The sequence below is a fragment of the Rhinatrema bivittatum genome, chromosome 4 (genome assembly GCF_901001135.1).
Source record: "Rhinatrema bivittatum chromosome 4, aRhiBiv1.1, whole genome shotgun sequence".
NCBI lineage: Eukaryota > Metazoa > Chordata > Amphibia > Gymnophiona > Rhinatrematidae > Rhinatrema > Rhinatrema bivittatum.
This window is the reverse complement of record NC_042618.1, coordinates 207,779,386-207,792,235: the sequence shown is the minus strand read 5'-3', so window position 1 is coordinate 207,792,235 and position 12,850 is coordinate 207,779,386. Positions and strand designations below refer to the sequence as shown.

General features: G+C 47.7%; 1 protein-coding gene across 3 annotated transcripts in view; it reads left to right on the top strand.

The window, feature by feature from the left end:
* The window catches only part of MON1A (MON1 homolog A, secretory trafficking associated), an 85,088-nt gene that overhangs the window by 37,872 nt on the left and 34,366 nt on the right, over nt 1–12,850 (top strand). For all 3 annotated transcript variants that reach the window (XM_029599631.1, XM_029599630.1, XM_029599632.1), the window contains one exon: nt 8,321–8,782. In XM_029599631.1, the coding sequence (XP_029455491.1) occupies nt 8,321–8,782 (462 nt within the window). The remainder of the gene's footprint in view (nt 1–8,320; nt 8,783–12,850) is intronic.

The following is a 12,850-nucleotide window of genomic DNA, read 5'->3' as shown; positions in this document are numbered from 1 at the left end:
TGCCTGTACCTCTGGACGAAGGCCAAGCACCCATGGCTCCCATCCCCTGTTTGTTTCAGTGAGGATAAGGGCCCCTATGACCCCCTGGGGGGATGACACTACAGAGTCCTCTACTGATGGCTCTGAGGTCTCCCTCAGACCTCTCTCTCCTCCAGAGGGGCGAAGGAAGTCTCCGCCTGAAGACTTGACCTTCGCAGGTTTTGTACGGATGAAGGTGTTGGCCATCCCGTTTCAGTTACTAATGGAGGAGGATGCCAGGCAAAAAATACATGAAATCTTCCAGCCCGTGGAGCCTCCTAAGTAGGTTGTGGAGGTCCCAGTACATGAGATCCTTAAGGAGTTACTGCTCAGAATGTGGGAGCACCCCCTCACAGGGTCTCCCATAAACAAGAAGGTGGATGGGGTTTACCTCATCTAGAAGGCTTCCGGATTTGATAAGTGACAGCTTCCCCACTAATTGGTAGTAGTCTCTTCAGCTCTCATGAGGGCCAAGCGTCTCAGACCCATTCTTCGGTGCCCCCAGGGAAGGATCACAGGGTGATGGACGCTCTTGGGAGGAAGATGTTTCAGGGGCCTATGCTCATTGCCTGTATAGCTTCCTACAAGTTCTACAAGAGCCAATACTCGTAAGACATCTGGAAGAAGGTGCAGGAGGTGGCCAAGATTTGCCTTAGCAGCAGCAGGAGACCCTCATGTCAATGATACATAAAGGCCTAGAGTGCGGAAAACACGAGGTCCACGCAACCTACAATTTTTTTGAAATGACATTGAGGGTGTCTGCAGCAGGAATCGGTGTCTGCAGAATGGCATGGCTGTGGGCCTTGGATCTCCGACCAGAGGTATAGGAAAAACTCGTGGACGTGCCTTGAACTGGGGAGAATATCTTCAGAGATAGAGTGAGGGATGCAATAGCCCAGCTTCGGGACGACCATGAAACCCTCCAACAACTCTCTGCCAGCACTTCGGATCCATCCTCTTCTGCTAGGAGGTCTGCAAGATAGGGACAGAAGGTCTTTCTTCTGCTAGAGGAAGTACAATCCTCTGCTCCCTCGCTCCCATCATCAGCATCATGACTCCCGCGGACGTCCCAGGCAGCAGAGGGTTCCCAAGGCCCAGTCGGCACCTCAGTCAACTCGAGGGACGTAGTTTTAACTGGTTCATAGGGAGTGTAGTCCAGTTGCCAGTACTCGGGAAAATAGATCTGTCGGTCGGGGGAAGTCTGCGGTTCTTTGTGAACCAGTGGCCCAGTGTGTAACCTCAGACCAGTGGGTTCTACCCATCGTCCATCAAGGGTACCGATTGAACCTATTGGGGGTCCAGCCAAATTGCTCTCCAAGCCCGTTTTGGGGACCACTAGCACATTAGAACATACTACTAGTGGAGCTCTCCTCCCTCTTAACAGCCAGAGTGATCGAGCCTGTTCCACCAAGGCAAAGAGGCTGGTAGTGCATCAGGAGGTACTACTAACGGAGCTCTCTTCCCTCTTAATGGCCAGAGCGGTCGAGCCTATTCTATCAGGGCAAAGAGGGTAGGGATTTTACTCCAGGTACTTCCTGATTCCAAAGAAAACAGGAGGACTCTGTCCCATCCTAGACATAAGGGCCTTGAACAGATTTGTCAAAAAAAGAAAAGTTCAAGATGGTTTTCCCTGGGCATCTTGATCCCCCCTTTTACAAAAAGTGGACTAGCTATGATCCCTTGATCTGAAGGATGTTTACACTCACATTGAGATCGTCCCTGATCACTGGAAGTATCTCAGATTCATGGTGGGAAAACAGCACTTCCAGTATCGGGTGTAGCCATTCAGGGTAGCGTCAGCCCCACAGGTCTTCACAAAATCCCTGGGGGTGCGTGTTTTCCCTTATCTGGGTAATTAGCTGGTCAAGAGCACATCTTAGATAGAGGGCTTGTCAGGTCCATGCACTTGATCATCTGGGTGTTGGAGCCACTAGGGATTGTCATCAACTATCCGAAGTTCCATCTCAGCCCATCACTTCAATTGGACTTTATAGGAATCCTGCTAGACATGGCTCAGGCCAAGGCCTTCCTGCCTCATCAAAGTCTGCATTGGTGCCAAGCCAAGCAGAACCTCCAGAATCGCATCCAAATCACCTCGCCCCTCCAGGACTCTTTGTCCTGGTGGCAGGTACGTTCAAATCTGCAACAGGGGATCTCATTTCAGAGTCCTCCTACCCAAATTGTCCTAACCAAGAATATATCCACCCTAGGATGGGGAGCTCATGTAGATGGGGTCAGCACCCAGGGTCTTTGGTCCACCCAGGAAACCTGTTACCAAATCAATTTCCTGGAGCTCTGGGTGATCAGGTACGTGCTATGGGCTTTCAGAGATCAGTTGTCCAACAAATTTGTCCTAATCCAAACTGACAACCAGGTAGCGATGTGGTATGTCAACAAGCAGGGGAGGTATGGGATCGTACCTCTGGTTTCAGGATGTGGTTCAGATCTGGTCATGTGCCCTGTCCTACGGGCTAGTGATCAGGGCCATGTGCCTGGCCGGGACGGAGAATGTGTTGGTGGACAAGCTGAGTCATGCCTTCAGACCCCACGAGTGGTCCCTGGTCCAGGGGGTTGTGAATTGAATATTCCGCCTCTGGGGGAGCCCGGATGTGTATCTCTTTGTGTCTCTTTGCAACAGAAAGGTGACTCGGTATTGCTCCCTGTACAGGATAGACAGCAAACCATCCTCAAACACCCTGGCCTGTCACTGGGGCAAGGGCCTTCTGTACGCATATTCTCTGATTCCTTTAGTGGCAAAAACTCTCTTGAAGCTTCACGATTACAAAGAGACTATGATCCTCATATGCCCTTATTGGCCGAGACAGGTCTGTTTTCCACTCTTACGGGAGTTGTCCCTCCGGAGACTGATCAGTCTGGGGACTACCCCAGATCTCATCACGCAAGATCAAGGCATGTTGTGACACCCCAAACTCCAGACACTGTCGCTCACATCCTGGATGTTGAGATGTTAATTCTGCAACCACTTGATCTCTGAGGATGTGTCTTGTGTCCTGGTGGTTTCCAAAAAGCCTTCCACTAGAAAGTCCTATGGACTGAAGTGGAGAAGGTTTTCCATGTGGTGTGGGCAGGAGATCCGCCCTAGATCCGATCTCCTGCCTCACACAAAAATTGCATGATTACCCTCTACACCTATCAGAGGTTGGCTTAAAAAAACAACTCCATCTCAATGCAGTTGGTGCATACCACCAGGATGTAAATGGTATGCCCATGTCTCTACAGCCTATAGTTGTACATTTCATGTGGAGCCTGCTTCATCTGAAACCTTCCCTAAGTCTTCCCACTGATGAAAGCTCCTTTTGAACCGCTGCGCACACGTGACCTGAAGTATCTGACCTGGAAGGTCATATTTTTGGTGGTGGTCACCTCACCACATGGTGTCAGCGAGCTCCAGGCCTTAGTGACTTATCCACCTTATACTAAGTTTTATCAGGACAAGGTGGTTTTGCATATGCACCCTAAGTTCCTGCCTAAGGTGGTAATGGACTTCCATTTTAACCAGTCTATCGTCCTGCTAACATTATTTCCCAGGCCCCATTCGCGCCAAGGCAAATGAGCACTGCACGGTTTGGACTACAAGCGAGTCTTAGCCTTCTATCTGGAGTGGACAGAAGCTCGTAGACAATCCACCCAACATTTTATTTCTTTTGAAAGGAATAGGTAGGGCATTGTTATTGCCAAACAGACCTTATCCAGTTGGTTAGCAGATTGCAACCCCTTCTGTTATGCCCAAGCGGGACTGCATCTTGGGGGCCATGTCAAGGCTCATTCTGTCTGAGCCATGGTAGCATAGGTGGCCCACTTGTGAGCATTTGCCATGAAGGAGATCTGCAAAGCCGTAATGTGGAGTTCTCTCCACACATTCACATCTCACTATTGCTTGGATAGGGATGGTCAACGTGACACTGTTTGGTCAGTCTGTCCTTCTGAATCTATTTGAGGTATAGAACCTAACTCTTTCCTTCCTAGGGCCCATTGTTGGGTTCAGGCTGTCTCCCCCTCTTGTTGCCAACAGCATCATTGTGTTGTGCCCGTTGGCACCTGGTTGGGTGTCTGTTGATGCCCTTTTATGTTGGGAAGCAGCCTGTAGCTAAGCATTCACCCATGTGTGAGGACTACCATCCTGCTTGTCCTCTGAGAAAGCAGAGTTGCTTACCTGTAACAGGTGTTCTCTGAGGACAGCAAGATATTAGTCCTCATGAAACCCACCTGCCACCTCATGGACTTGGGTTTTTCCTATTTTTGTTTTATATAATTCTGTTATAAGATTGGAGAGGGTCCCTGCATGGACGTGTGGTATAGGGCATGCTGGGCATGCTCAGTGTGCCAAGTCAAACTTGACATACGTTTTCCGTGTTGGGGCTCCAACTGATGATGGTGAGGACTAACATCCTGCTGTCCTCGGATAACACCTATTACAGGTAAGCAGCTCTACTTTCTCCTTCTAGTTAAGAAAGGGGAACTTTTACTTTTTCTCCATGGTAGAGTTCCTTATTTATTTATTTATTTATTTATTTTTATATACCGATGTTCCTGTATAAAATACATATCGCACCGGTTTACATGGAACAGAAGTGTCGCCTCTGGGGCGGAGTACATTGGAACAAGTTGAATACATTGGAACATTGAGAAGAACTTACAGGGAGACAAATGGACTACAATTAACACATGATTAGCTGAAAAATAACGTACAACTCAAAACATATGTACAGTGGGATAGATGGGACGGAGTCTATAGAGACTTGAAGCAAGAAGGTTGTAGATTGAAATTTCAATGATTTCCAGCTTGAAAAATAGACTGCTGTGTGCACAGCAAGTGTTGCACCATCACAAGAATCAGCACAAGTCCTCATATTCACCGTTTTCCCTTGTTCAGTTAGGATCTGTTAAGGAAGATGAATACAATAAATGTTTCCAATCTGTAGAGATTTAGGAGTTGGAGACCAGCTTGGAGGTCAGTGCTTCATGTTGCCAGGGTATAGAGGCTTGGAGTGTATTCCCATCTCTGGCTCAAGCTTCTCGGGCTGCTGGGAGAATGCTACTGAAATTCCTCTCCAGCCTTGGAGCTCGAGGAGTAGTGAGAACATTACCTCTGATGTTTATTAGGACTCTTGATGGATGGACAGAGATGTATATCCTGCTTTCATAGTGAAAAACTAATGCTGAAGTGGTCTGCCTCTATTTAGGAAAGAATAAATTACAGCTAATTCTTTGTCATGAGAGGCCATGCATGAGGGCTCCCTGATGAGAGCTGCACAGGAAGGAGAGAGGAAGTACATAATTACTCCCTCCAGAGCTAGGCAAGGAAGTCTTTATTCTCTGCTCCAGCAAGAGATGCTACAACGTACTGTTTGGCTAGGAAAAGGATGGATGGGGGTCAAAGAATAGAGAGGGAATAATGACACATGGGAGATAAAAGAAAGAAAAGGAGAGAGAATTGGAAGATGCAGAATATAAAAGTTTTAAATAAATAAATAAATGCTATCGGGCCGATACAGTACAGTGCGCTCCAACGGAGCGCACTGTTAACCCACCATTGGGCGCGCGGTTTCCCTTACCCCTTATTCAGTAAGGGGCCGAAATCCCACGAACCTAATAGCACCCGCAACATGCAAATGCATGTTGATGGCCCTGTTAGGTATTCCCACGCACGCGATTCAGAAAACAAAAAGTGCAGCCAAGCCGCACATTTTGCTTTCAGGGCACCGGGAAAGTGCACAGAAAAGCAGTAAAAACTGCTTTTCTGTGCACCCTCCGACTTCATGGCAATATTAAGTCGGAGGTCCTGAAACTTTCCAAAAGTAAAAAAAAAAAAAAATTGAAGTCGGCCCGCAGCTGTCGGGTCGAAAACCGGACACTCAATTTTGTCAGCGTCCGGTTTCCGAGCCCGTGGCTGTCAGCGGGCTCGAGAACCGACGCCGGCAAAATTGAGCGTCAGCTGTCAAACCCGCTGCCAGCCGCTGCTCCGGTCCAAAAGGAGGCGCTAGGGACGTGCTCGTGTCCCTAGCGCCTCCTTTAACCTGGTTTTACCGCTGGGCCTAATTAGCATACTGAATCGAGCGTACAGGAGAGTGGCCTGTGTGCGGGCCGGGAGAGCGGGCGAACGCCCACCCTCCCGCGGACTTTACTGATTCGGCCCGTATGTGAGGCATAATAGACAGAAAGTGAGAAAGAGGCATGGCACACGTGAGAAAAAAACAGAGCAGAAGAGAAACAGAAACAAGGTGGGCCTGGAGGAAGAAACGGTAGAGGCCAGGCCTGGATATGTAAATAGACACACTAGGCCTGTGCCTAGGGCAGCAAAAATCTCGGGGATGGGGGCAGGGGCAGCAGTCTGGCTGAAGATTTACTGATTTCCAGCTGTGCTGAATTCTACTCAGCAGAGAAAAGTTCTCTGCTTCCTGATCCAGCCCCGCCCTTCCCAGGCAGCATGCAGAAAACAAAATGGGAGGAGAGTGAGCCTGGAGCACAGGAAGCAAAAGGAGATCATTTTGGTAAGATTAGGAAGGGGATCATTGGGAGTGAGAAGAGAGTGGATCATATGGGGGGAGGTGCAAGTGTTTGTGTGTGTGTTTGCCAGATTGGGAGGTTAGAGACAAGTTGTAAGCGGAAGCAGGACCAGAACAAGGTAGGGATACCTCCTTCCTCTCCTTCCCCCCCCCCTCCCCTACCCACTGCAATTCAGGTTTTCTCTTCCTTGATCTCAGGTTCTATCCTCCAGATCCTGAAACCTCCCTTTTTTCCCTTCTCTCCAGATCCTGGAACCCACCCCCCAACAGGTCTTACTCCCTTTCTCCATCCCAGAACTTACCTCCCTCTCCCTCTTTTTCTCCCATCTCAGATTCCTGATTTTCCCCTTTTCCTTGATCTTACCCATCTCTCATCCTCTCCATCCCCGATCCTTTCTATCGCTCCTCCCATCCTCTTTCCTTCTCAGACTCCTCCCCTCATTCCAGTCCTCTTTCCTTCTCATACTCCTCTCTCCATCCCTTGTTAGCTTTCCTTCTTATACTCCTCCCTCCTATCCCCAGTGCTTTCAACTTCTCCTCACCCCATTGCTAGTCCTCCTTTCCTCTCCCCATTCCTGGTCCTCTCATCCTCTCCTTCTCTTCTGCTCATCCCTGATATCTCCTTCCTGTACTAATACTTAAGATCCCTTTTCCTCACACAATAAAATAAATAAATTATGCAGACACAAACAAGGTTGGAAAATTGCTTAATGTTTATAATGTAAACAATGGAAATGTTTGCCAGTGTGCTTCAGATTTTTCCAGTTTTTGCCTCAGAATCTATGCCTGAGCTGCCGCATCCTTACACCTCCTGCTTCCTGCTGTCTGACCTTACCTGGGGGGGGCGGCAGGGGGCAAGAGGAGGCACAACAGGAGCAAGAGTGCCCAGGGCTGGCAAACTCCTAAATCTGTCTCTGGTGGAGGCAGAGCAAGGGAAAGAGATGTGGAAAGCAGATATGGGAGTGAAAAGTAGTGATGGAAGAAAAACAAGCAGAACACTCAGGGAGACAGATCTGAAATGGTGACCAAGAAAAGGAAGACAGACAAAAGAGTAAGTCAGTGAGAGGTTAGAAAACGGGGAAATATCGAGCCACTGGTTGATTAATACAGCATTTCAATGCAGGGGACCCATGTTGGCTGCATTATATTCCATTCTGGGTGTGTAATGTTACAGATCCTCTGATGTAAAAGAATTTTTATCAAGTAGGCCATTTCCTTCCTAGTTTTTGCAGGTTTTCGTTCCTCTTGGTTCTTTAGCACTCACTTAATGGAGCATTCGTGACAGGGCCCCACAAATCTCAAAAACAGAAAAATATAGTTTCTTGCCTGGGCTCCGCCTAAGAGTACAGAAGAGAAACTGCTTTAAAAATAGAAATGTTATCTATACTCCCAAAGGTTGCTGTCAGACCTTGGTGTCCCCATTGCCTATGTGACTATTTTATCGCCTTTGTTGAAATGCTTCTGTAATTGCAAAATACATAGAGATCCAGTTCAAACCTTGTGGTGTACAGAGTGATGCAAATCCACAGCATTTGCATCAAGATCTAGTTTCTGATTTGGATTTTATTATATCGGAGCCTAAAACCTAGGCTGCTTGAAACTACTTATTCTATGCTTCACTTTTAAAAACTGCTTTTGGAAGGTCTACCCATGTAACTGCATTCTATCTTCTGACAGGATTTTTCTTTCCAAAATGTCTCCTGCTGTCTTTGCCTATGCTTCAGTTTATTCCAAGATCAGTTTGCTAAGGAAAGCTCTGTTGGTTTGATTTCCAGGAGCAGGACAGGAGGAGGCGATGTTTGTTCACGCCCGCTCCTACGAGGACTTGACCGAGGACTTGACCGCAGATGGAGGTTCTGTACCAACAGGCCTGGAGGAAATAGATGGAGACCAGACAGACTCGGACATGGAACAAATCAGCAAGGACTTTAGTGAGCTGAGCACAAAGCTGACTGGCATTCCAGTGGACATGGAAGAAGAAATGAGAGAGAACGATTCAGACCAGCAGGAAAAACCCCGGCGAGACTCTGTGCTGTCTTCTGGAAAGGAAGAGGAGGATGTGACCATGGATGCCTGGCGTATGCATCAGAAACACGTTTTTGTTCTCAGTGAGGCAGGAAAACCCGTGTACTCCCGCTATGGTTCAGAGGAGGCGCTGTCCAGCACCATGGGGGTGATGATGGCGCTGGTGTCCTTTCTGGAAGTGGAAAAGAATGTGATCAAGTCTATACATGCAGGTAGGATGGAATCCATTCCAAGTCTCACTAGGTAGTTATCCTAATTACTCATATAGCAAAATCTTATACAGGTTATCATTGTAGGTACAGTAGACTCCAATCTTGCCCCATCTTGTACTAACCTTTTAGTACCATATAGTTAACCTGCTATCCAAATTCATTCATGCATTTTTCATTCTATGTTTGTACAGTACCAGCCCATGAATATCCCATCAACGTCTGTGCATATATGGATTTTTGGTATAGATCTCATACTTTACATAATTATGTCTGATCCAAATACAACTATAGAACTATAAGACCTCCCTATATAGCTATAATATGGGTGCAATGTCATCAAAATCCCACCCAGGTATGTAGTAATGGAATACAGGTCTTTCAATACATGCATCCTCCCTTACAAATACCATCCTAGGTCTCTCAGTAGAGATTCTCATCAATATGTTTATCCCTGACTGTATAATAATACCCTATAGAGTGCAGTCAATAGACATCTCATACATTAGCAATCCAAGTGTTTCTATACAACTACCAGATCTTTCCATATAAATCTATCAATACAAGTATTATAGTCTGTCTGCCCCATCTAACAAGGTCTGTCTATGCACCTATATACATATATGTTTGCATCCCAACTAAGTGTATACTTGCAGGTATGGTATCATCTCCTATAGGTTTCTTAATGCACATAATGTCCTCTCCATTCCAAGAAAGGAGCAGGGAGGAGGCTGTAAATTATAGGCCAGTTGTCCTGACCGTGGTAGTTGGGAAAATTACTGAGCCACTGCTGAAGGAAAGGACTGTGGAATATCTTCATCGGGAAGTTCATGACAAAAATTCTCCTTAATTTCTCTGCCTGAGTGACTAGGGAATTAAATTGAGAGATAGCACTGGATGTGAGCTTTCAGTAAGGTCTATGTGCCAAAGAGGAAGCCTAGGTTTTTGTCTTGGATGATAAATTGGGTTATAAACTACCTGAGCAGCTAGCCCTGTGGCTCAGGTATCTAGTGTTGTGCACTACCATGCAGTAGGTCTCCGATTTAATCCCTGGGTCAGGTATTTTACTTTCTGAGTTGGCTGAGGAGGCAGTGCTCATAGATCCCAGGGGGAAAAAGTCATGGCCATTACTTAAGGGTTTTCTCAACAATAACAGCAATATGTTCCACTGTTTCTCCAAGGACGAACAGGATGGTAGTCCTCACACATGGGTGACATCAGATGGAGTCCGATGTTGAAAAGTTATGTCAAAGTTTTTTAGAAACTTTGACTAGGCACATTGAGCATGCTCAATATGCCCTATACCATCCGTCCACATGGGGTCCCTCTTCAGTTTCCTCTTTTCCATGGAGCTGTGAGCCTCACTGTTGTTCTTGATTCAGACCGTACACACTGGCACTCTCCCCAGGGGCTCTGACCTGGGGGGCTAATCTCACTGAGGTCTACACTGGGTGCTACCTGAGGAACGTATCACCTGTGTGCACTCAGGATTACTCGAGGGCTTACCTAATATAAACCCACACAATTACTGGGATTATACCTGGGAGCTTGAACCCAGGAGTTTATCCCCTGAACAAATAGCCACACACAAACTTTGATTCAGTGCATCATGGTTCCAGGTACTTAGGAAAGTAAGTTTAATTGAGCAAAAGGAAGATAGAACAAATAAAATCAGATCATACAGAAGAAGTATTAGTAGAAAAAGCTTACATGCTTCCAAAGGATCAGCCTGTGCTATTACATCCAGTGTGTGCTCTCCCTCTCTCTAGCTGTTATATCTCCTTACCCTAAACTGCTTGGGAAAGCAGTGATGTTCTCGCCCACTGAGTTCTTATCCATTTCATGTGCTGCTGTGTGGCATTCATTCTCTCTCAGGATTTAGTATAAGTTATTTGCTTGCTTTCTTATCATGGACCTACTGGAATAACCAACTAAACAAACACTTGCCTGTTAGTAAACATTTCACAGTGCAAGACAGTAAACAGGAGTTCACTTAGAGGTTTGCCTATGGCCTTCAAACTAGTCTGTGTCTGGGTGAAAACTCTGAATCCATACAGCCTACCCTCTATATACATTCTAAGCTAAAGTAACAAAAAAATGACTCGCAACAGCAGTTGATTAAGCTCTTCAAAGTTTTGGCTTTTTGGCCTAATGGAAAACTTCTTTCACATTTTTCGCTATTTTTTTCTCTCTTTCCGTCGCCGAATCCCTCTTGGTGCCTTCCTGAATTGTCCCCAGTTTCGACATCTTCGGATAAATTTTCTTTTGTGGTCGATTCTCCTGTGGTGGCGGTGCCTCGATGCCCACTGTTCATTGATGCCCGCCGCTGACGTTCCGTCCTTTTCCCTTTTGTTTCGCTCCATCATGGCCACATCTGGTTTTTGCTGATGCACTCAGTGACAGCGGACAATGTCTATCACCGATTCGCTCGATGTCTGAATCCTCTGCCTGGGGGCACAGCATGACATCCAGGGTTGCCACTTGTGCGACCAGATGATTCAAAAAAGACATTGACTTTGGCTTGACAAGATGGAGCACCTCTTTGGGTTGAAGAAGTCCGAATCATCACTGTCAGCATTGGTACCTAAGGACCTTGGAGCCACACCGATGGACAACTCGCCATCACCATCAGCATTGATGTCTGTTCCGTTGAAGTCGCTGGTGGACAGGGGTGCTGGAGACGAGCCATTTTTTATCTCTTCCGGATCAAAGATGCCAGTATCATTGTTCTCGACCTTGGCACCAGGAAAAGACTGGGCTGAGCATCGTGGGAAGACCAAAAAGCATCGGCACCGGTCTCTGTTGATGCACAATACCGAGCACAGGGATGCACCGGTTTTTGCCGCGATACCCCCAAAGTGACCCTGTGGCGAGGAGCACCAGATCTCCATCAATGCCTAGGGTATGCGATGGTCTCCACCGGTCCTGGTGCCAGGTGCCAATCCCCCTCGAGCGTCCGAGGAAGATCCGGCCATCCCTTCTTCCTCCCAGTCGGGGTTGGCATTGGCAGTGTTCGAGTAGGAGCGAGAGTGTCAAGTCCAGCTGGTGGTGGAGTAGGCGCTGCAGGGCCACGGTCCTGTGGCACCGGTGGAACCAGAGGCAGTACCACCCGTACACATACCACTTTTGGAGAAGCTCAGTGTGTTCATCAGTGCCTTACCGATCCAGCTGGCATTGGTTCTGGGGCATCCTCTGACTGATACAGTTGTTGTCGCCATTTCCTCCTCCAAGAAAGCTCCATTGAGGCTGCAGAATTGCCAAGTCCTGTACCTCCCCCCCACCCTCCATCCAGTTCCATCGGTGCCTGCACCTCTAGACATTGGCCGAGCACCTAGGGCCCCATCCCCTGTGACATAGTGATGATGAAGGTTCCTGTGACCCCTAGGGGGATGATCAGTCGGAGTTTGACTCAGATTGTCTCCTTTCAGACCCTTCTCCTTCAGAGGAGTGAAGGAAGCCTCCGTCTGAGGACTTAGCCTTCGCAGGTTTTGTGAGGTTGATGGCAGAGGCTATCCCGTTCCAGCTGTTGACAGAGAACAATGTCAGGCACAAGATGCTTAACATCTTGACAATTTGTGGAGGCTCTTAAGGAGATCTTGGCGGTCCTCTGCCTCTCGCTCAGGCCTTTCGTGAGTCCCTGATATCCCTGGAGTCCGTCAGCCGCTCGTAACTCCCTGGGTTCGGGTCTCAGCAGGCCCTGGCTTTGCTGGGCTTCCGGGTTCTCCTTGTACGGAGTTGGGGATGAAACAGCCCCCAATCCCCAAAGATAACACAGAGAGACCGTTTCTTGGTGTCTCAAAACCTAGATAAATGACCCTGCCCCCAAGCACTCCGGCGGAGAGTTACCTTTCAAATCCCACACATCTATATTTAAATACCAGACACACCAGGCTCTCCCGAGCCCTTCTCCCCAACTTCCTTTAATGTGTAAGTTATACCTCTCCCCTTTCTGGCTACTCTGTATCCATATGAGAGCTGGAGGATTCCTCTCCCCCAGAACCTACCTCCATCTCCTCCTCCTCCCTCCTTCCCAGAGCTGGCTTTTTCTGGCCATTGCCACCATGTAGGCAT